General features: G+C 42.6%; 1 protein-coding gene across 1 annotated transcript in view; it reads right to left on the reverse strand.

The window, feature by feature from the left end:
- Positions 1-23149, reverse strand: part of col4a4 (collagen, type IV, alpha 4) — a 171419-nt gene that overhangs the window by 95666 nt on the left and 52604 nt on the right. The window contains exons 5-7 of the mRNA XM_055879286.1: positions 2985-3119; positions 2667-2711; positions 322-438 (exon numbers count right to left, since the gene is read on the reverse strand). Coding sequence (XP_055735261.1) covers positions 322-438; positions 2667-2711; positions 2985-3119 — 297 coding nt within the window. The remainder of the gene's footprint in view (positions 1-321; positions 439-2666; positions 2712-2984; positions 3120-23149) is intronic.

Here is a 23149-nt window from a genome sequence, read left to right on the forward strand (position 1 = left end):
TAATATTACCTGATTAAACTAATCATGTAAATGTAATTAACTAGAAAGTCGGGGCACCACAAAATAATATTTATATTACACTAGTCAGTGTCACACCACACTGGATCATTGATCACTGTCTGCCCTGACCCTTAGACTGCCTGCCGTTCGGTACCTTTTGGACTCTGATCTGCGTGACTGACCTCTGCCTGCCCTTGACCTGTTGTTTTGCCTGCCCCCTGTTCCTTCATGTTCTGGGTTCTCAAGGAATGCAGCGTTATATAGCCCCTATCTGTGTCCCCTACACCAGCCACATACCGTACAGTTCTGTACTGTACTCACCGCTCCCCCATCAGGCCCGTCCAGACCATGGATTCCAGGGAAACCAGCGTCCCCTCTGGTCCCGTTACAGCCATCAAGCCCTGGTAGACCAGGAACACCCCCCGGCCCAGGGTGACCCTGGAACACACACACACACACACACACACACACACACACACACACACACACACACACACACACACACACACACACACACACACACACACACACACACACACACACACACACACACACACACACACACACATTAGGTTATATATGCACCATTGGTCATTCCCACTATCCAGTGCCTTTTCTTTCCCTAGGAAATATCACTTCTTATACCATGGCATTGTTGAATAATAGTTTCTGATTGGCTTGAAGGGCATTCTAGAGTGTGCATTATTTCCCTATAACGCACTGTATATTTGCACGGTAGAATTCAATGTCTATAGTTCTTACATGTTCGATGTTTGAGCTGCTTTTGAAAGCAAAGGTCGAATTGAAAACATCATTGGCACTGTTGAATTTGATTTTCATAATAGCAAGCCAGGACGGATGGTTTGGTTAACTAAACTAGCAAGTCTGTTTGCTTGGTTACCAAGGCAACTACAGTTGCTATCTAGTAAACTTGCTAGTTACTTCAGTGGATGTTGAACACATTTCTACCTGCAAATTAACACATTTCTAGCTGTACATTTGTTAAATTATAGCCATGGTATAAAATGGATAATCAACACGGGGCTCTATGCATTCTCTTGAAAATAATGCAACTCTGTGGAATGTTAGTTTCGTGGAACACACCTTCTACATCGTTCATTATTTTCCTGAGAATGCATAGCCCCTTGACTATCCCTTACTTATTTAGTGTAAAATGTGGATTCCAAAAGCCTTTAAATATAAGGTTAGCTGTCATTTACCATTAAAAGCACAAAGATATGGATCTCAAAGGGAATTTATGCATTTTGTTTTCAGTGCATGTTGGCATTTTGCCATGTCCCCTGGTGCTATTCGTCAACTTCTACAAGAAATATAAACTATAAGATAAAATATTTCTTCATTATTTTATAGTCCTAAAAAACAAATCTGTCAGCAATATTTTCTTTCTCATGATTATTGTATTTATTATTATTGTATTTATGATGTTCTGTGTGTCCCTGATATCACTTTCCACCCTGTTAGTTTGTAGTAATTCTCCTTTAAGAAAACAACCCCTTCCCACAATGACATCCTGTTCAGGTAGTGTCATTACTTTGTTGGTGGGATAACAGTCATGAAGGGATGCTAATGTCAAAGTGAAGTCAAAACTTGCATATTCGATCATTTTAGCATTTCATGACGATAGTCTATTTGTCTCACTCATACATTTCCATCCTGTTAGGCTAAATTACAGAGAACATTTAGGAAATGTCAAAATGTTAAAAATCTTTTGATATATAAATTAAATCCTCTTTCAGTGTTTACCATATTTACCATTATGCTAGATCAATCGCAATCACCCACAGAGCTATGGCTAATTTAGGCTCCAAATGTTCACCCTGTTAGGTTTCACACTGTTAGAATTATTCAACAAACATAATACAATTTTTCTGAAGGTCAAACTTGTCCCTTTTATGATATACTAAAGAAATTAAACATATACAGTACCAGTCAAAGGTTTGGATACACCTACTCATTCCAGGGTTTTTCTTTATTTTTATTATTTTCTACATTGTAGAATAATAGTGAAGACATCAACACTATGAATTAACATATATGGAATCACGTAGTAACCAAAAAAGTGTTAAACAAATCAAAATATTTATTATATTTGAGATTCTTTAAAGTAGCCACCCTTTGCCTTGATGACAGCTTTGCACACTCTTGGCATTCTCTCAACCAGATTCACCTGGAATGCTTTTCCAACAGTCGTGAAGGAGTCCACACATATGCTGAGCACTTGTTGGCTGCTTTTCCTTCATCAAGGCAAAAGGTGGCTACTTTGAAGACTCTAAAATATAAAGTATATATTTGATTTGTTAAACACTTTTTTTGCTTACTACATGATTCCACATGTATTATTTACTTGTGTTGATGCCCTCAATATTATTCTACCATGAAGAAAATAGTAAAAATAAAGAAAAACCCTTGAATGAGTAGGTGTGTTCAAACTTTTGACTGGTACTGTATACTTTTCCCCAAAAGACGTATGAGGTCCAAAAGGCATAGGAATGACATATGAACTGTAATGTGCAGTATTGAGCAGAAAGCAGTTTGCAGTTCATAAGCTAACCATGGTATTACAATATGCCATGGCAAGGAATTGGTCTACAGGTATACACACACACATGTGCATACATGCTTGCATTCCCCACACACACACTCACCGGGACACCATCTAGTCCAGGATATCCTGGTACGCCAGCAGTACCCTGAAAATGCAGAAACAGATCAGGAGTCAGAATGCACACACACACACACAAGATCTAATATTTATTTTTCTTTAACCATGTCATGATCTCTCTTTTTCTCCTTGTCCCTCTCCATGTCATTATGACACTTGAAACCAGTTGAGAGTGTGTGATTGACAGGGATTATTTTGGGTACATGATTGCAGTACAAGTACAGTACAGCACAAGTGGGACCTGATCAGGTGAAGTGATCAGGTAAAACTCAGAACCCTAAACATGAGGTATTTAATTTACCACATCTCCCTTCGGTCCAGATACGCCAGGGAAGCCCTCCTCTCCTCGATATCCCTTCTCTCCTAGAGGCCCCTGGGGGCCCGGGAACCCTGGTGGCCCCTGAGGCCCTTGTCGTCCTAAAACTCCGGGAACACCCTGGACATCACAGTGACACGTTACAAACACTGGGGATCACGTTTACAAGGCTGCAACATACTGAAAATAGCAAATGAATATAATATCATGAATTAAGATGGCATGTCAGAGAGGTATGCCTGTTTTTCAACATATACACTACATGACCCGAAGTATGTGGAGACCTGCTTGTTGAACATCTCATTCCAAAATCATGGGCATTAATATGGATTTGGTCCCCCCTTTGCTGCTATAACAGCCTCCACTCTTATGGGAAGGCATTACACTAGACGTTGGAACATTGCTGTGGGGACTTGCTTCCATTCAGCCACAATAACATCAGTGAGGTTGGGCACTGATGTTGGGGGTTTAGGGCAGGCTCACAGTCAGAGTTCAATTCATCCCAAAGGTGTTCGATGGAGTTGAGGTCAGGGCTCTGTGCAGACCAATCCAGTTCTTCCACACCGATCTTGACAAAACATTTCTGTATGGACCTCGCTTTGTGCACAGGGGCATTGTCATGCTAAAACAGGAAAGGGCCTTCCCCAAACTGTTGCCACAAAGTTGGAAGCACAGAGTTGTCTAGAATGTCATTGACTGCTAAGATTTCCCTTTACTGGAACAAAGAGGCCTAGCCCGAACCATGAAAAACAGTCACAGATCATTATTCCTCCTCCACCAAACTTTACAGATGGCACTATGCATTGGGTCAGGTAGCCTTCTCCTGGTCCAAATTCGTCCATTGGACTGCCATTGGACTGCGAAGCATGACTCCTCACTCCAGAAATTTGACAAACTGACTTGTTGGAAAGGTGCCGAATCCACTAATTTGAAGGGGTGTCCACATACTTTTGTACATATAGTGTATTAATATCTGAACTGAATATTCCACAACATTGTGCCCTGTGTCGCGTTTATTAGGCACCAAACGGAAGAAAACTGACTGAAACAGGGAGGGATTGCTTGGACTTGTCCAATAAGAATCACAAATGTTAGTTTTCAGCTGCAAAACATTTAACAAACTTTTTCTGCTGTCTGCCCTAATAAACATTGTCCAACTGAACGTGGTCAAAATGAACATGTGTAGACGAGACCTTGGTACTTTTGGTTTAGTAGATAGAATGTCTTTAGCAGCCCCTACTGAGTAAAGTATATAAAGCGAACAAAAATATAAACGCAACATGTAAAGTGTCGGTCTGTAACGGCTGTCGAAGTCGTTCCCCCCCTTCAGACGAGGAGGAGCATGGATCGGACCAAAACACAGAGTGGAAAGTGGTCATTATTTAATGAACGTAAAACAGAACACTTACAAAAACAACAAACGTGACAAAACCGAAAACAGTCCCGTGTGGTACGAACACTGACACGAGAACAAACACCCACAAAACACACGTGAATCCCAGGCTGCCTAAGTATGATTCTCAATCAGGGACAACGATTGACAGCTGTCTCTGATTGAGAATCATACCCGGCCGAACACAAATATCCCAACATAGAAAATAACACATCGACAACCCACCCCAACTCACGCCCTGACCAACTAAATAAATACAAGAAAAAGGAAAAACAGGTCAGGAACGTGACATAACCCCCCCCTTAAGGTGCGAACTCCGGGCACACCAGCATAAAGTCTAGGGGAGGGTCTGGGTGGGCGTCTGTCCACGATGGCGGCTCTGCCGCTGGTCGTGGTCCCCACCCCACCATAGTCAAAGGGGATTAAGAGATTAAGGGGCAGCACCGGACTGAGGGGCAACACCGGAATGAGGGGCAACACCGGAATGAGGGGCGGATCCTGGCTGGCTGGCGGATCCTGGCTGGCTGGCTCTGGCGGATCCTGGCTGGCTGGTTCTGGCGGATCCTGGCTGGCTGGCGGATCCTGGCTGGCTGGCGGATCCTGGCTGGCTGGACGGCTCTGGCTGGTCCTGGCTGGACGGCTCTGGCTGGTCCTGGCTGGACGGCTCTGGCTGCTCATGGCTGGACGGCTCTGGCTGCTCATGGCTGGACGGCTCTGGCTGCTCATGGCTGGACGGCTCTGGCTGGTCCTGGCTGGACGGCTCTGAAGGCTCAGGACAGACGGGCGGCTTTGAAGCCTCAGTACAGACGGGCGGCTTTGAAGGCTCGGGACAGACAGACAGCGCTGGGCAGGCAGACAGTTCAGACAGCGCTGGGCAGGCAGGCAGCTCAGACAGCGCTGGGCAGGCAGACAGCTCAGACAGCGCTGGGCAGGCAGACAGTTCAGACACTGGCTGCGCTGGAGAGGAGGAAGGCTCTGACAGCGCTGGACCGGTGGGAACAGCTGGAGAGAGAACCCGGAGAGACAGCCTGGTGCGGGGGGCTGCCTAAGTATGATTCTCAATCAGGGACAACGATTGACAGCTGTCTCTGATTGAGAATCATACCCGGCCGAACACAAACATCCCAACATAGAAAATAACACATCGACAACCCACCCCAACTCACGCCCTGACCAACTAAATAAATACAAGAAAAAGGAAAAACAGGTCAGGAACGTGACACGGTCCCATGTTTCATGAGCTGAAATTAAAGATCCCAGTAATCTTCCAAACGCACAAAAAGCTTATTTCTCTCACATTTTGCCAAGATAATCCATCCACCTGACAGTTGTGGCATTTCAATAAGCTGATTTAACAGCATGATCATTACACAGGTGCACTTTGTGCTTGAGACAATGAAAGGCCACTCTAAAATGTGCAGTTTTGTCACACAACACAATGCCACAGATGTCTCAAGTTGAGGGAACGTGCAATTGGCATGCAGACTGCAGAAATGTCCACCAGAGCTGTTGCCAGATAATTTTATGTTAGTTTCTCTACCATAAACTGCCTCCAACATTGTTTTAGAGAATTTGGCAGTACGTCCAACTGGCCTCACAACAGCGTGTTCCAGTTGCTGCCAATATCCATCAACTTCACACAGCCTTTGAAGAGGAGTGGGACATCATTCTACAGGCCACAATAAACAGACTAATCAACTCCAAGTAAAAGAGATGTGTTGCGCTGCATGAGGAAAATGGTGGTCACACCAGATACTGACTGGTTTTCTGATCCACGCCCCTACTTTTTTTTATGGTATCTGTGACCAACAGATGCATATCTGTATTCCAAGTCATGTGACATCCATAGATTAGGGCATAATGAATTTATTTAAATTGACTGATTTCCTTATATGAACTGTAACTCAGTAAAATCTTAAATTGTTGCATGTTGCGTTTATATTTTTGTTCAGTATATAGCAGAGTAATAGCAATATTTGCTTTCTTCTCTTTGCTAATCTCTTGTGGACAGACAACGTAAACATAAGCATCTGATCAAATTACACAAGATTTTAGTTCCGGGATAACTGAGATTATCTCTTTGCAGACAACCAAACCTGGTAAAAACCAATGGCCACAACATACAGTATGGGTTATTTCTGTGTCAATTTCATTGACTGATCGGTGGTGGCAGTAATCTCTTTAAGTAATAATGCCCGAGAAGCCGGTGTTTGGAGGATATATTTGCATGGGTGTTGTTAGGCCCGAGACGAAGTCGGGTTACCAACATATTAAAATAATGACTGAGATATTTTCATTAAAAACTTTTTTATTTTGATGCATTTATTCATACTATCTCATCCTTTCAAAATATATAGTCCCTACACAAATCTAGGGTTACTACCCAAGGCGGCTGGTTGTTCGTTCTATCGGTTCGGTTGCTAGAGACGCAACCCAGTTCAGTATTTTTGTTCTGTATCTATGGACCCGACCCAGTCATTCGTTCTAAATGTCCGATTGCTATACTGGCTGGCAACGTTCTTATCCCTGGCTTGCTAGCTAGAGAACTACGGCTACTTACAGTCGAGTCAAAAAGTGCAGCCGGAATAAGAGCAAAGTAGCCGCATTTGCATTTGTTCAAGCTGTTTTCAAGTGACATTTGCTTGGATATATCTATAACAATGAGCTAATGAGAGATTTCGCCTGGCATAGAAAATGTGCTCTCTCGTCAGGCCACTGATGTTCAGAGGAGCTAGCCAACAACACAGCTAACACAATCAGTTCAAACTGAAGCTGGAAAGACCGTAAACTAGCTGCACTTCAGTTTTTTCTTTTTTTTCAATTTACATTTCTTTGTATACAGCGCATTCGGAAACTATTTAGACCCCTTGAATTTTCCACATTTTGTTCTAAAATAGATTAAATAAAAAAATGTCCTCAGCAATCTACACACAATACCCCATAATGACAAAGCAAAAACAGGTTTTTAGAAATATTTTCAGATTTATTAAAAATAAATATAAATACCTTATTTACATAAGTATTCAGACCCTTTGCTACGAGACCTGTTTCTATTGATCATCCTTGAGATGTTTCTACAACTTGATTGGAGTCCACCTGTGGTCAATTCAATTGATTGGACATGATTTGGAAAGGCACACACCTGTCTATATAAGGTCCCACATTTGACAGTGCATGTCAAAGCAAAAACCAAGCAATGTCGAAGGAATTGTCCGTAAAGCCAGGATTGTGTCGAGGCACAGATCAAAGGAAGGGTAACAAATCATTTATGCAGCATTGGAGGACATTGTGTTCTTGGGGAACTTCATCATTCTTAAATGGAAGACGTTTGGAACCACCTTGACTCTTCCTAGAGCTGGCCGCGTGGCCAAACAGAGCAATCGGGGAAGAAGGGTCAGGGAGGTGACCAAGAACCTGATGGTCACTCTGACAGAGCTCCAGAGTAACTCTGTGGAGATGGGAGAAGCTTCCAGAAGGACAACCATCTCTGCAGCACACCACCAATCAGGCCTTTATGGTAGAGCGGCCAGACGGAAGCCACACCTCAGTAAAATGCACATGACAGCCCGCTTGGAGTTTGCCAAAAGGCACCTAAATGACTCACAGACCATGAGAAACAAGATTCTCAGGTCTGATGAAACCAAGATTGAACTCTTTGGCCTAAATGCCAAGTGTCACGTCTGGAGCAGTTGTGTAAAGTACTTAAGTAAAAATACTTTAAACACCGAAAAGTACTCGTTACATTTTGAATGCTTGGCAGGTCAGGAAAATGATAAAATTCATGCAATTATCAAGAGAACATCCATGGTCATCCATATGGCCTCTGATCTGGCAGACTCAAACACAAATGCTTCATTTGTAAATTATGTAAGAGTGTTGGAGTGTACCCCTGGCTAACCGTAAATTTAAAAAAACTGAAAATGGTGCGGTGTGGTTTGCTTAATATAAGGAATTTGAATTTCTTTACATTTTTACACTTTTTCAATACTTAAGGTTTGAGTAGATTGCTGAATCTTTTAACCATACCACGTGGTTAAACTCTGAGACTATCGATCCGACAGAAAAAGAGCTACTCTTCGATACTAATTACTAGTCTGCATCTAGAAATTATGTACCCGTGAATGCGAAGGCCGACAACCGCCGAAACATCTATTCTATAACAACATTGCTGAATGTTACTCTGAACTATCCATCTAACCACGGCATAGAGAGAGAGGGCGGACAAACTCTCCAACAGAGATCACGATGACACACTGAGCGTAAATATATATATTGATTGCAATTATTCGCGAATGAGTGAGCGTTCATGTGAAAAGGATGAGCATTTCAATTGTTAGAATTATCAAGTGTGTAGTGATGCATTTGCGTAATTCCCGCCTTTCTCAGTCTACACCCACTTCCCTTTTTGTCTACCAAGCCGCCATGCCGGTTTAGCCCACTAGGGCACATGCCCTATCATTTCCTTGTAAACATATCTACTTTGTTTGTATGTGCATTTCTGTGATGATTTAGTTAATAGATAAATGATTGAGACAATTGATGTATGGATGATTAATAGTGAAGACTGGGTTCGTGCAGACAACCAACAATTTACGACGTTTGGAATGAGCCTAACATGAGGAAAATAATCATTCATAAATTAGAAGACTAATTGATCAGATATTAAAATATCTGATAGTTATATTAGGAAAATTATAACTTTGTAATCTGAATATTTTCCTTGGTGCCCTGACTTCCTAGTTAATTACATTTACCTGATTAGCTAATCTGTCACGACTTCCACCGAAGGTGGGTCCTCTCCCTGTTCGGGCGGTGCTCGGTGGTCGTCGTCACCGGCCTAATAGCTGCCACCGATCCATTTTTCCTTTTCGTTTGTGTCTGTCTATTGTTTACACCTGTGTCCTATTAGTTGATTTCGGTGGGTTTATTTACCTCCGCTGCCTGCTAGTCTTTGTGCGGGATTGTTTGCTGTGTTTACTTGGTTAGGGGTAAGTGTCTGCACCACAGGGTTTTCTTTCACACGGCAGTTGAATCTTTTTGGCATGTGTTCAGGAGTAGAGGCTTCTCCCCCGCGTGCAGCGTTTATTTCCCTGTGTGTGGCGACCCCGTTTGGGCGTATTCCCCCCCAACCCATGTTGTTGTTGAGTTGGGACTTCTAAATATACTATTGTGCCACTGGGACTCCCTTGCTCTCCTGCTCCTGATTCCTGCACCTCCCTCCATCAAGGAGGCACGTAACATAATCACGTAATAATAATTACAGAGAATTGATTTGATAAACTAACAGTCTTCAATTTAATGATACCAAAGACACAACATAAGTATAGTTTAATAGTAGTATGTCAATGCTTTCGAAGCTTCTGATAGGCTACCTGTGACTGTATTTCAAGGCCTAGCTTCAAACTCAGTGCCTCTTTGCTTGACATCATGGGAAAATCAAAAGAAAACAGCCAAGACCTCAGAAAAAAGATTGTAGACCTCCACAAGTCTGTTTCATCCTTGGGAGCAATTTCCAAACGCCTGAAGGTACCACGTTCATCTGTACAAACAATAGTACGCAAGTATAAACACCATGGGACCACGCAGCCGTCATACCGCTCAGGAAGGCGATACTTTCTGTCTCCTAGAGATGAACGTACTGTGGTGCGAAGAGTGCAAATCAATCCCAGAACAACAGCAAGGACCTTGTGAAGATGCTGGAGGAAACAGGTGCCAACATATCTATATCCACAGCAAAATTAGTCTTATATCGACATGAAAGGCTGCTCAGCAAGGAAGCTCCAAAACTGCTCCAAAACAGCTCCAAAAAAGCCAGACTATGGTTTGCAACTGCACATGGGGACAAAGATCGTACTTTTTGGAGAAATGTTCTCTGGTCTGATAAAACAAAAATAGAACTGTTTGGCCATAATGACCATCGTTATGTTTGGAGGAAAAAGGGATACGCTTGCAAGCCGAAGAACACCATCCCAACCGTGAAGCACGGGGGTGGCAGCATCATGTTGTGGGGGTGCTTTGCTGCAGGAAGGACTGGTGCACTTCACAAAATACATGGCATCATGAGGGAGGAACATTATGTGGATATATTGAAGCAACATCTCAAGACATCAGTCAGGAAGTTAAAGTTTGGTCGCAAATGGGTCTTCCAAATGGACAATGACCATAAGCATACTTCTAAAGTTGTGTCAAAATGGCTTAAAGAAAACAAAGTCAAGGTGTTGGAGTGGCCATCACAAAGTCCTGACCTCAATCCTATAGAACATTTGTTGGCAGAACTGAAAAAGCGTGTGCGAGCAAGGAGGCCTACAATCCTGACTCAGTTACACCAGCTCTGTCAGGAGGAATGGGCCAAAATTCACCCAACTTATTGTAGGTAATGTTTGACCCAAGTGAAATAATTTAAAGGCAATTCTTCCAAATACTAGTTGAGTGTATGTAAACTTCTGACCCACTGGGAATGTGATGAAAGAAAAAAAATCTGAAAAAAATCATTCTCTCTACTTTTATTCTGACATTTCACATTCTCAAAATAAAGTGGTGATCCTAACTGACCTAAGACATGGAATGTTTACTAGGATTAAATGTCAGATTTGTGAAAAAATGAGTTTAAATGTATTTGGCTAAGGTGTATGTAAACTTCCGACTTCAACTGTACATTTACTTTTGATACTTAAGTATATTTAAAAACAAATACTTTTAGACTTTTACTCAAGTAGTATTTTACAAGGTGACTTTCACATGCGTCATTTTTTATTAAGGTATCTTAACTTTTACTCAAGTATGACAATTGGGTACTTTTTCCACCACTGGTCAGGAGGAAACCTAGCGCCATCCCTACGGTGAAGCATGGAGGGGGCAGCATCATGCTGTGGAGATGTTTTTCAGCGGCAGGGACTGACGGACTAGTCAGGATCGAGGGAAAGATGAACGGGGCAAAGTACAGAGATCCTTGATGAAAACCTGCTCCAGAGATCTCAGGACCTCAGACTGGGGCGAAGGTTCACCTTCTCAGAGATCTGCAGAGAGAATGTGAGAAACTCCCCAAATACAGGTGTGCCAAGCTTGGAGTGTCATACCCAAGAAAACACGATGCTGTAATCACTGCTAAAGGTGCTTCAACAAAGTACTTAGTAAAGGGTCTGAATAGTTGTTTAAATGTGATATCATTTTTTAAAATTTTTATATATATTAGCAAACATTTCTAGAAATATGTTTTTTCTTCGTCATTATGAAGTATTGTGTGTAGGTTGAAAAAAAGACAATTTAATCAATTTTAGAATAAGGCTGTAACGTAACAAAATGTGAAAAGTCAAAGGGCCTGAATACTTTCCGAAGGCACTGAACGTATATCCATAAAAATTATGGAAAACTGATCAAACTGATTCATGTTTTCGACTGGCTGAGAAACGTTGCCCGCCTGTCTGTCTCGTCCCGAATCCCGACACGTCATTACTATGGGACAGCTGGAGATCGAATTTGAATATTGGAAGAATGTTGCAAATGTTGGAGAGACAGACACCAAGGTTTATAAAAAATCTACGCTGTTGAAAACTAAATGTTAGTCTAAAAGAAATGTGAGAAAATGTCTAGATGGTTTTATAGTGGAGATCAAGTTTTTAAAGTGCCTGGCTGGGCTGATGAGACATTGGATTGCGCAGTCAAATGGAACAGAGTACATAGGCATTTTAACATCATAGATTTAGTCGGTGGTAACTTGTGGAATAGACACCGGCTGGAATGCGGTTTTAACCAATCAGCATTCAGGATTAGACCCACCTGTTGTATAAATAAATAAAGATTAAATGATGCATTCAAAGACATTCAATGTAGTCAATGTAGTGATTTTACATCGTCAAAAAACTTTGGAATTAAGGTGTACCCCATTCAAGTCACAGGGGGCAGTAGGAGGCATCGCGCACACGCACATGCACACACACACACACACTTTGATTCAAATATTGATTCATATTTTCTATCTGAGTCTAGCTTCTAGTCTCCCGTCGCCATGGTCTACAGACAGAGAAATATAATTACTAGAACAGACATTCCCATTGAAGTACATTTTCTGTGATGGGTGGACTGGCGGCCATAGCGGGTTTAGCTACCCATAAGAGTAAAGCAGGACGTTGTTCTATTTCTATGGGTCTAGGTCTATACCAGGGAGGCACAGCTCTGACTTAGTTTATACTGTAGCAGGCTGTTCCCACACACACACAATCTAGCCACAGTGTCAACCAATACCCCAGTGGATAGAGTCACACAGTGTGAGTGTAAAAGTGTGTGTTTTGCTTGAATAGAACTGTAACGTTTATGCTAGTGAGTTAATGTGTCTGTGTTCGAAAAGTGTATGCCGGGGAACATGTACTCTATGCGTATGTGTGGGTGTTTACTTATGTGTGTGTCTTTGTCTTAGTGTAAGTGTGTGCAGCACTAGGGAATAGAGCCGGTGTTGACTGGCGTGTTCAGACTGGATGTGACAGAAGCTCAGTGCTGAACACTCTACGTGCCCCTGTCTTTCTCCCAGCTCGCAGGCCTGTGAAAATCACTAAGACCCCTGATTCCCATTGAGTCCGTGTCACAGCAGCCATTGTGTGAGCCCGGCCATGGAGGCTAGTACAGCAAATTACAGTCTCGCCCAGCTGTCTAAATACAACTAAGCTAGTCGCTCCTACAGCCTCTCACCAGGCCTCCACAAGCAAGGCCTTGACCACGCCAGTACACTCACCACCAGTACAAGTAATGGTTCCAACTCCAACATTTAATCCACTCAGATAATACAAGCTTGTAGCTCCTACAGCCTGTTACCAGGCCTTGACCAGTACACCAGTACACCTATCACCAGTACAAGTAGTGGTTCCAACTCCAACGTTTAACCAACTCTTACATAACTTCAAATAAGTGTTTACCACACAAATCATACATAATGACAGGTGTGTTAGCTAGAGTGTGTTTTGTCGCAGTTGTAAGAATAAATTGAGGTGTGGAGAGGTCAGACATCTAGTTATTGTGTAAATCGATGAGAGAGGTCAAATTCAGTGTGTGTGTGGGGACTGAGCACCCTTTCTGGACTTTATTAAATATTACAATTTCTGTCTGGAGTGTCAGCACACCACTACTCACACTTTCATGATGTGAACAGGGTCATGTTCATTTGGCACCAAATGGGGAAAAAAACACACTGAAAGAGGGAGGGGCTACCTGGACTTAACAAATGGTAATTTTCATTGTTTGTTGGATGGGTATCTATAAGGGTAGTGGGGGGGCAGGTATCTGACTAGTGGCTATTCAGGGTCTGAATACTTGTGTAGATGTGATATTTCAGTTTATTTGATATTATACAAAATGTGGAAAAAGTGAAGGGGTCTGAATACTTTCCGAATGCACTGTATATTCTGTATTCATTGGGTAGCTGTGTGCTAGCAACAGGGGCTGTGCATGTAGTCTGTAATCATTGGTGGGAGTAGGAATCTGGTGAGAAGAGGATCATTACTAATTTACGACTGAGCTCTTCATCCTTCCACATTCTAGTAATGTCTCCAGTTCCCTCTCACCAGTCGCTCCCCCTGCCACTATAGACTGATTAAAGAGGAGGCCTTCTGAAAGGGCACTCCATCAATGAACAGGTGTGTTTGTGTATGTGTGCGCATGCATGCGTTCGTGTGTGAGTACACGTGTATGCATTTGTTTATTCTGTCTACATGTCTGTGCATGCATGCGTGTGTGTCTTGTCTACCTTGGCTCACAACGCTTATTTGAGCACCTGTGCACACTCACTTTACTGCACGGCTCACTGTAATTGTGCTCTTCTGCTTTACAAGGAGGCAGTAAATGTGTCACTTTTCTTGTAAAGGATATCATTGGGACATTGCCTCTGCGGCATCTGTGCCCTTACACTGCCACATTCTAGAGTACACAAAACAGCCTGGCCATTTAGCTAAACCTCTCCGACTCTCATTGACAATAAGCTTTCCTACCTAGTACCTACCCATAAGCATAACTGAAAATGTGTGAGCAGACGTGAAGATGGAATATTGCTGTAATGTGTTGTGGGATAAACAGGATAAACAGCATTTACAACATAGGCCTGCGATGGCAACACACCTGAATGGGAGCAAGCGTGATAAGGTTCATCAAGCTGGCACAGTGTGCCAACATCTCAGCAGGGTGGGTAGAGGGCGGGGTGTGTATGTGTTTGTATGTGTGTGCATTAGTACTGAGTACATGCATGTGCAAGCACACCCACGTGTTTATTTTATTTTATTTCACCTTTATTTAACCAGGTAGGCCAGTTGAGAACAAGTTCTCATTTACTGCGACATGGCCAAGATAGAGCAAAGCAGTGTGACACAAACAACACAGGGGATAAACAAACGCACAGTGAATAACACAATAGCAAAGTCTATATACAGTGTGTGCATATGTAGTAAGATTAGGGAGGTAAGGCAATAAATAGGCCATAGCGACGAAATAATTACAATTTAGCAATTAAACACTGGAGTGATAGATGTGCAGAAGATGAATGTGCAAGTAGAGATACTGGGGTGCAAAGGAGCAAAAAAATAAATAACAGTATGAGGATGAGGTAGTTGGGTTGGCTATTTACAGATGGGCTATGTACAGGTGCAATGATCGGTAAGCTGCTCTGACAGCTGATGCTTAAAGACAGCTGATGCTTAAAGCTAGCTTAAAGTCAGCTTCAGTGATTTTTGCAATTCGTTCCAGTCATTGGAAGCAGAGACCTGGAAGGCAAGGCGGCTAAAGAGGGAGTTGGCTTTGGAGGTGACCAGTGAAATATACCTGCTGGAGCACGTGCTACAGGTGGGTGCTGCTATGGTGGCAAGTGAGCTGAGATAAAGTGGGGCTTTACCTAGCAAAGACTTATAGATGACCTGGAGCCAGTGGGTTTGGCGACAAATATGAAGCGAGGGCTAGCTAACGAGAGCATACAGGTCACAGTGGTGGGTAGTATATGGGGCTTTGGTGACAAGACGGATGGCACTGTGATAGACTACATCTAATTCGCTGAGTAGAGTGTTGGAGGATATTTTGTAAATGACATCGTCGAAGTCAAGGATCGGTAGGAGAGTCAGTTTTACGAGGGTATGTTTGGCAGCATGAGTGAAGGATGCTTTGTTGCAAAATAGGAAGCCGATTCTAGATTTAATTTTGGATTGGAGATGCTTAATGTGAGTCTGGAAGGAGAGTTTACAGTCTAACCACACACCTAGGTTTTTGTAGTTGTCCACATATTCTAGGTCAGACCAGTCCAGAGTAGTGATGCTAGTCGGGTGGGCGGGTGCGGGCAGCAATCGGTTGAAGAGCATGCATTTAGTTTTACTTGCATTTAAGAGCAGTTGGATAAACTCATCTGGAGGTTTGTTAACACAGTGTCCAAAGAAGGTCCAGAAGTATACAGAATGGTGTTGTCTGCATAGAGGTGGATCAGAGAACCACCAGCAGCAAGAGCGACATCATTGATGTATACAGAGAAAAGAGTCGGCCCGAGAATTGAACCCTGTGGCAAGCCCATAGAGACTGCCAGAGGTCCGGACAACAGGCCCTCTGATTTGACACACTGAACTCTATCTGAGAAGTAGTTAGTGAACCAGGCGAGACAATCATTTGAGAAACCAAGGCTGTTGAGTTTGCCGATAAGAATGTGGTGATTGACAGAGTCGAAAGCCTTGGCCAGGTCGATGAACACGGCTGCACACTATTGTCTTTTATTGATGGCGGTTATGCTATTGTTTAGGACCTTGAGCGTGGCTAAGGTGCACCCATGAACAGCTCGGAAACCAGATTGCATAGCGGAGAAGGTACGGTGAGATTCTAAATGGTTGGTGATCTGATTGTTAACTTGGCTTTCGAAGACCTTAGAAAGGCAGGGTAGAATAGATATAGGTCTGTAACAGTTTGGGTCTAGAGTGTCTCCCCCTTTGAATAGGGGGATGACCGCGGCAGCTTTCCAATCTTTAGGTATCTCAGACGATACGAAAGAGAGGTTGAACAGGCTAGTAATAGGGGTTGCAACAAATGCAGTGTATAATTTTAGAAAGAGAGGGTCCAGATTGTCTAGCCCAGCTGATTTGTAGGTGTCCAGATTTTGCAGCTCTTTCAGAACATCAGCTATCTGGATTTGGGTGGAGAAATGGGGGATGCTTGGGCAAGTTGCTGTGGGGGCTGCAGAGCTGTTGACCGGGGTAGGGGTAGCCAGGAAAGCATGGCCAGCCGTAGATCGGTGGTGACAGTGTTTCCTAGCCTCAGTGCAGTGCGGGAGGAGGTGCTCTTATTCTCCATGGATTTACAGTGTCCCAGATCTTTTGGGAGTTTGTGCTACAGGATGCAAAATTCAGTTTGAAAGAGCTAGCCTTTGCTAACCTAACTGCCTGTGTGAATTGGTTCCTAGGAAAGCACTTTTAAAGAATAACCAGACATCCTCTACTGACGGAATGAGGTCAATATCCTTCCAGGATACCCGGGCCAGGTCGAATAGAAAGGGAGTGTTTGACAGTGATGAGGGGTGGTTGTTTGACCGCGGACCCATCACGCAGGCAATGCGGCAGTGATCACTGACATCCTGGTTGAAGACCGCAGAGGTGTATTTAGAGGGCAGGTTGGTCAGAATGATATCTATGAGGATGCCCGTGTTCCCGGATTTAGGGTTCTACCTGGTAGGTTCCATGATCATTTGAGTGAGATTAAGGGCATCTAGCTTAGATTGTAGGAAGGCCGGGGAGTTATGCATATCCCAGTTTATGTCATCTAACAGTACAAACTGGGGGGCAATTAATTCACATATGGTGTCCAGGGCACAGCTGGGGGCTGAGGGGGGTCTATAACAACAGTGAGAGACTTATTTCTGGAAAGGTGGATTTTAAAGGTGGATAACATGACAGGACTCTGCAGGCTATCTCTACAGTAGATTGAAACTCCTCCCCCTTTGTCAGTTCTATCTTGGCGGTAAATGTTGTAGTTAGGGATGGACATTTCTGAATTTTTGGTGGCCTTCCTAAGTCAGGAATCAGACACGGCTGGGACATCAGGGTTGGCATAGTGTGCTAAAGAAGTGAATAAAACAAACTTAGGGAGGAGGCTTCTGATGTTAACATGCATGAAACCAAGGCTTTTACGGTTACAGAAGTCAATAAATGATAGTGCCTGGGAAATAGGAGTGGAACTGGGGGCTGCAGGGCCTGGGTTAACCTCTACATCTCCAGAGGAACAGAGGAGGAGTAGGATAAGGGTACGGCGAAAGGCTATAAGAACTGGTGGTCTAGTGCATTGGGGATAGATAATAAAAGGAGCAGATTTCTGGGCGTGGTAGAATAGATTCAAGGGATAATGTACAGACAAGGGTATGGTAGGATGTGAGTATAGTGGAGGTAAAAGTAGGTGTTGATTACGATGAGAGAGGTTTCGTCTCTGGAGGCACAAGTTAAGCCAGGTGAGGTCTCCAACTGTGTGTGGGGTGGGACGAAAGAGCTATCTAAGGCAGTTTGAGCGGGACTGAAGGCTCTACAGTGAAATAAAACAGTAATAACTAGCCAAGACAGCAGTAGACAAGGCATATTGACATTAGAGAGAGGCATAAAGAAATCACAGGTGTTGATCAGGAGAGCTAAGACAACAATGGGTAAATGGCGATGAATGGGCAGAGCAGGTCAGTTAGGTATATACAGGACCTGAGTTCGAGGCTGGGGCCGACAGGTAAACAAAATGAGGTACTGTGTTATTGAAACAGTCCAGGGGGCATTAGCTGTGTAGCCAAGTGATCATAGGGTCAAAAGAGCAGTAATAGGTGAGTCAGGGTGCTGTTGCACCCACGGTAGTCACTACTACGCTAGGCGAGCAGGGGATACAGCGTTCAGAAAAGCTAGCGGGCTGGGGCTAGTAGATGGTTCTTCGGCGACATCGTAACAGAATATTCTGTTCAGACCATCTGGAAATCACGTCGGCAGTCCAGTCGTGATGTATCGGCGGGGCATATCCCCCCATTATACGGAACACTGCTAATCCCATTAGCTGTGTCTCACTATAAGCCTCTTTCCTCCATTAACACACTCACTGGGCAGCGTTTTACCACTCTCTACCCCAGAAACACACTGGGACCATTTGTGAACCGTTTCAGGAAACTAGGCGTATGTTGCAGGTCACCACTTCACACGAGAGTCGTTTGAACGTAAACTTTTTTTAAATCAAAATGCGTTTTTTGCCAGAAATGCCTTCTTGAACATGTGAACTTTCATGTGCCTTCATAACAAACTTGTATGCCATCTGTAAATAAATTATGAGTCTAGTTGGTTTAGCCACAGAAAAAGACAGTAACCTCCCACTAGCCATGATTGGCTGAGACAATGACTGGACTGGACATGCCGAGAGATGAGTTTGGAATGGTCTGCCATATAGCACGCTTCCGTCTATTTGAGCTGTTCCGAATGTGTTGATAATCCTGTCTAATGCTGCTTTAAAAAATATATATTGCATAGTAAAACTGCATAAGTGTTCCTCTCCACTTTCTGGATGACCGATTTCAGTGGAATTCAAATATGATAGCTAAGGAGATGGAGAAAACACCTGTCTCCAGATTACATCTTCAAACTAAGGACAACCACATAAGATGTGTCCATCTATGATGTATACGGTTAAGAAAGTCGTTTCATTTCAAGTTAAAGTGTACTGTTAGCTAGCTAAAGTTAGATGGCTGGCTCACTAGCTAATGTTACGTGTGTGATCTTATTATTCATATCTTCGAGCCATATGCTTGGCTAGCTAACATTGAACCTGGTTGGTTAGCTACCTGCAGATTCATGTAGGGTAGTAACGTCATGAATTGAGATTATGGCTCATTGTCTAGCTAGCTAGCTACATGTCTGAACAAAAGACTCCACTATGCAAGTAACCATTTCGGGTGCGTTTGTAAATTCAGTCTGGCCATCAACTCCGATTTCAGAGCAGTCTCGTCTGAGTGTGCCAGAGCGCAGAATAACTGATGTATTTACAAAAGCTCAATACCAGTTGAATTTGGCCGCTGTCAGTAAACGTTGGTAAAAAAGCGTAATAAAAATTGTTGCCAGTAGCACAATTACAGTCACCAATGCTCTGGATAACATGAAAACAGCCTAACCAGCTCTGCTAGGGCGAGTAATGCTCAGTGAGTTGTTCTCTCATTTGTGTCTGGAAGTAGCTAGCAAGTTAGCTTGGGTGCTTGATTGCTTTTTTTTTTAACAAAACTGTATAAATATTATTATGAACAAAACAAATACAAAAATAGTAATATACAAACAAGAGTACATAAACCTAACAGACAGGGGTATTACATATTGAGATACATTTTCAATTTGTCAAAAGGTTTTATGGTACGTATTCCTTTTTTGTTTTTACACTTACTGATAATTTCAAAATAATATTAAAATTCTCTTTTATTTTCATTTAACCTTTATTTAACTAGGCAAGTCAGTTAAGAACAAATTCTTATTTACAACGACGGCCAAACCCTAACCCGGACGACGCTGGGCCAATTGTGTGCCGCCCTATGGGACTCCCAATCACGGCCGGTTGTGATACAGTCTGGAATCAAACCAGGGTCTATAATGACGGCTCTAACACTGAGATGCAGTGCCGTAGACCACTGCGCCACTCGGGAGCCCAATGTGAAGAGGTGTTTGTTCTCCGCCCACTTCATTTTATGGATAAAGAATCTGCCATGAAAAATAAACAAATTAACAATGAAAGTTAAATCAGTGTCCATATAATTTGGATCAAATTAAAACATAAAATCAGTCTTTCAAATGAACAATAATATTTGTTACTTAATATATAAAATAAATAAAATCTTCTAACTCACTCCAAAATCTTCTGACATAAGAACAGTCCCAAAATAAATGTTCAAGAGTCTCGCCACTGTCATGTTCCTGACCTGTTTTCTGTTGTTTTTGTATGTGTTTAGTTGGTCAGGGCGTGAGTTGGGGTGGGCATTCTATGTTATGTGTTTCTATGTTGTGTTGCCTGATATGGTTCTCAATTAGAGGCAGGTGTTTGACGTTTCCTCTGATTGAGAACCATATTAAGGTAGACTGTTCTCACTGTTTGTTTGTGGGTGATTGTTCCTGTGTCTGTGTCCGTTGCACCACATGGGACTGTTTAGTTTGTGTTCGTGTATGTGGTCGTTCTTGTTCGTGCGTTATGTTATCTCGTTCAGGTTTGTTTACATCGTTTCTTGTTTTGTAGCTTATTCAAGTGTATTTCGTGTCAGTGTTCGTCTTGTCAATTTAATTAAATCATTATGTCTACATACCTCGCTGCATGTTGGTCCGATCCTTGCTCCTCCTCATCCGAGGAGGAGGCATTAGACAGCCGTTACAGCCACACAGTGGCAACCCGGCATCCCCACAAAAAAAAATAAAAAAAATAAAATGGGGGCGCTTGCCTGTTTTCCATGTTATTTCGGCATTAATACGAGTCACATATCAGTTTGCAAACAATATATATCATTGAGTTAATAAAGCCGCATACAAACATGGTCTCTTTTTTGTTTTCTTGAGTAAGGCAGCTCCAAAATGCAGGTGTTTCAGCCTAGTATTTTCTGTGTTGGCGGGGCAAGCCAGCAGAAAATACAGTGTTGCGCCGTGATTGGGTAAGTGTTCTGTCACTCATGGGGACACTACGTCACCGTCAAGTCGAAGGGGCGAGCTAGAAAATTCTAGCCAATTGGGTGCTGCCATAGAGTTACATTAGAAGTGCCCATCCAAGAAGGCTCAAGGTCATTGGCCACAAAAAAAATGATGTAAAATCATGTTATATGTACAGTAGCTTTGATTGGACTGATCATGTCAACCTCATACTTTCAAAATCGTAGCTAGCAGTCATCATCATGAATCAAGTCGACAATCTACTGGCAAATCCTTTTTAATCCTTGTCATGTGAAGATAAATAATGAATAGAAATTACAGATAAAACGTATCGGTGCTCATCGGCCATTGGACATAAACATTACACAACAAGTTGGATATCGCAAATTCAACAATGAGTGGTTTGGATGGAATCAGTGACAGTAGCTAACTGCAAGCATTGCAAAGCAATCACTAGCCTGCTATTCAGTGGAATGGCTGTGTGGTCCCAAATCTGGGATTAAGGGTCTCTTTTCCAAGTTTAAAATTATAAACATTCAACATTGGCCATGCTGTCAATGAAGCATGACTTGTGCCGCGCTCAAAACAACTGTTAACTCGGAACTGCGAAAACTTGACTTCAGTCAGTTCAAGACAAGTGGAAAGTAGGGAATATAAACCTCCGACTGGGAAACTATCTTTTGAGTTGTCATCCAACTCGGAATTGTAAATCTGGCCTCTTTCTAGAGCTATGACCTGAAGATCAATGGCGTCATTATGATTCGACCTTGTTTTTTTCAGAGTGCCCAGTTGTCTTGAAAGCGCCATAAATCCAGAGAATGCAAGACTTTGATGACAAAATTTGTCGACGAAGGAACGCCGCGCCACCTTCCTGTTCAAGTGAGCACAGCGCAACAAGGTGAATCCAAAAATGTATTGTATGCTCCTGCATAAATTATGTAATATGCCAGGGAGATATGTATACTGTAGCTAAGAAAGTAATACTAAGTGTATGTTGTGTAGTAAGATATTAGTAGCTCATGTGCCTCACCCTAATAATTTGGTCTATTTACCCCTCTTAATTTTGCCTACTATTCTGACTTGGTGGTGCACATGTAGCCTATAACCTGTTTTAGAGAAATGTAATCATCGAATATTGTAAGAGCTTTTATTGTCTGCTTATATGCCCCCTTTATTTATCCTACGGTTCTGACTTGGTGTACAGGGAGAACACTGTAAGAATGGCCCATGTTCTGAAATCTGTCGCTGTACATTTCAAAAGTGCTAAACAAATACTTATATTGACTATGTCCGTCCTAGCTCGCACGTTAACGTCTTAATCGAAATTACGGATTGCCTCTTATCCGCCTGTCATCCCCTTATGCCATAATTTGTACATCTCAATTGTCATTAGAAACCACATTTGTTTAAGCAAGTCAGCCATTTCACCTTTTTTTTACAGGCAGTAAATGAGGCTGAATGAACTGTTTCGCTGTCAGACAAGGCTCCGCTGATAGCCAGGTGTAGCAGTGGTAAGATGTGGGACTGCTGTTGGGACAGCTTTATTTAGGCCATTTGTGGGCACCGTTTGTCAAAGTTATAGTGCAATTAATGTGTTGTTTAGTGTTGTGTTGTGTAGTGGCTGTGCTGGCATGCATCTCACTTATTCATTTTTTTGTCCCACCAAGACTTACGTGCTAAAATCACCACTGCAACCACAAAATACACATTTGTTATCATTAGCTATTTTGAATCTGTGTATTATAAAGGTCTTTACAGGGGTACTTGACTGCTGTTGTTAGTGCAGAACGCTCAGATCAACCCTTAAAGCGATGAGTGGGGCTAAAGCTTAAGAGGGTGTGAACAATGCTGAATGGGTGTAGACAAAGAAGGGCTCTCCAGTAGTAGTACCAAAACAGTCAAAGGCCATTTTCTCATGTGAGTATAGAAGTTTATCAACTTTCAAAGCAAAATTACTTTCCCATTATTCCTCAAATGTAGTGTATGATATACCATTTTGTAGCTCTGAGTCTCTACTTTTATCCAATGTAAAAAACACAATTTCAAATGTTGCTATATTGAGCCGGTCGGTCACATTTTAACACCCCACTTTGTTCTCTCTCCCCCTCCCCCAAACCCAAGTCTCATAC

Source organism: Salvelinus fontinalis, chromosome 24 (genome assembly GCF_029448725.1).
Source record: "Salvelinus fontinalis isolate EN_2023a chromosome 24, ASM2944872v1, whole genome shotgun sequence".
NCBI lineage: Eukaryota > Metazoa > Chordata > Actinopteri > Salmoniformes > Salmonidae > Salvelinus > Salvelinus fontinalis.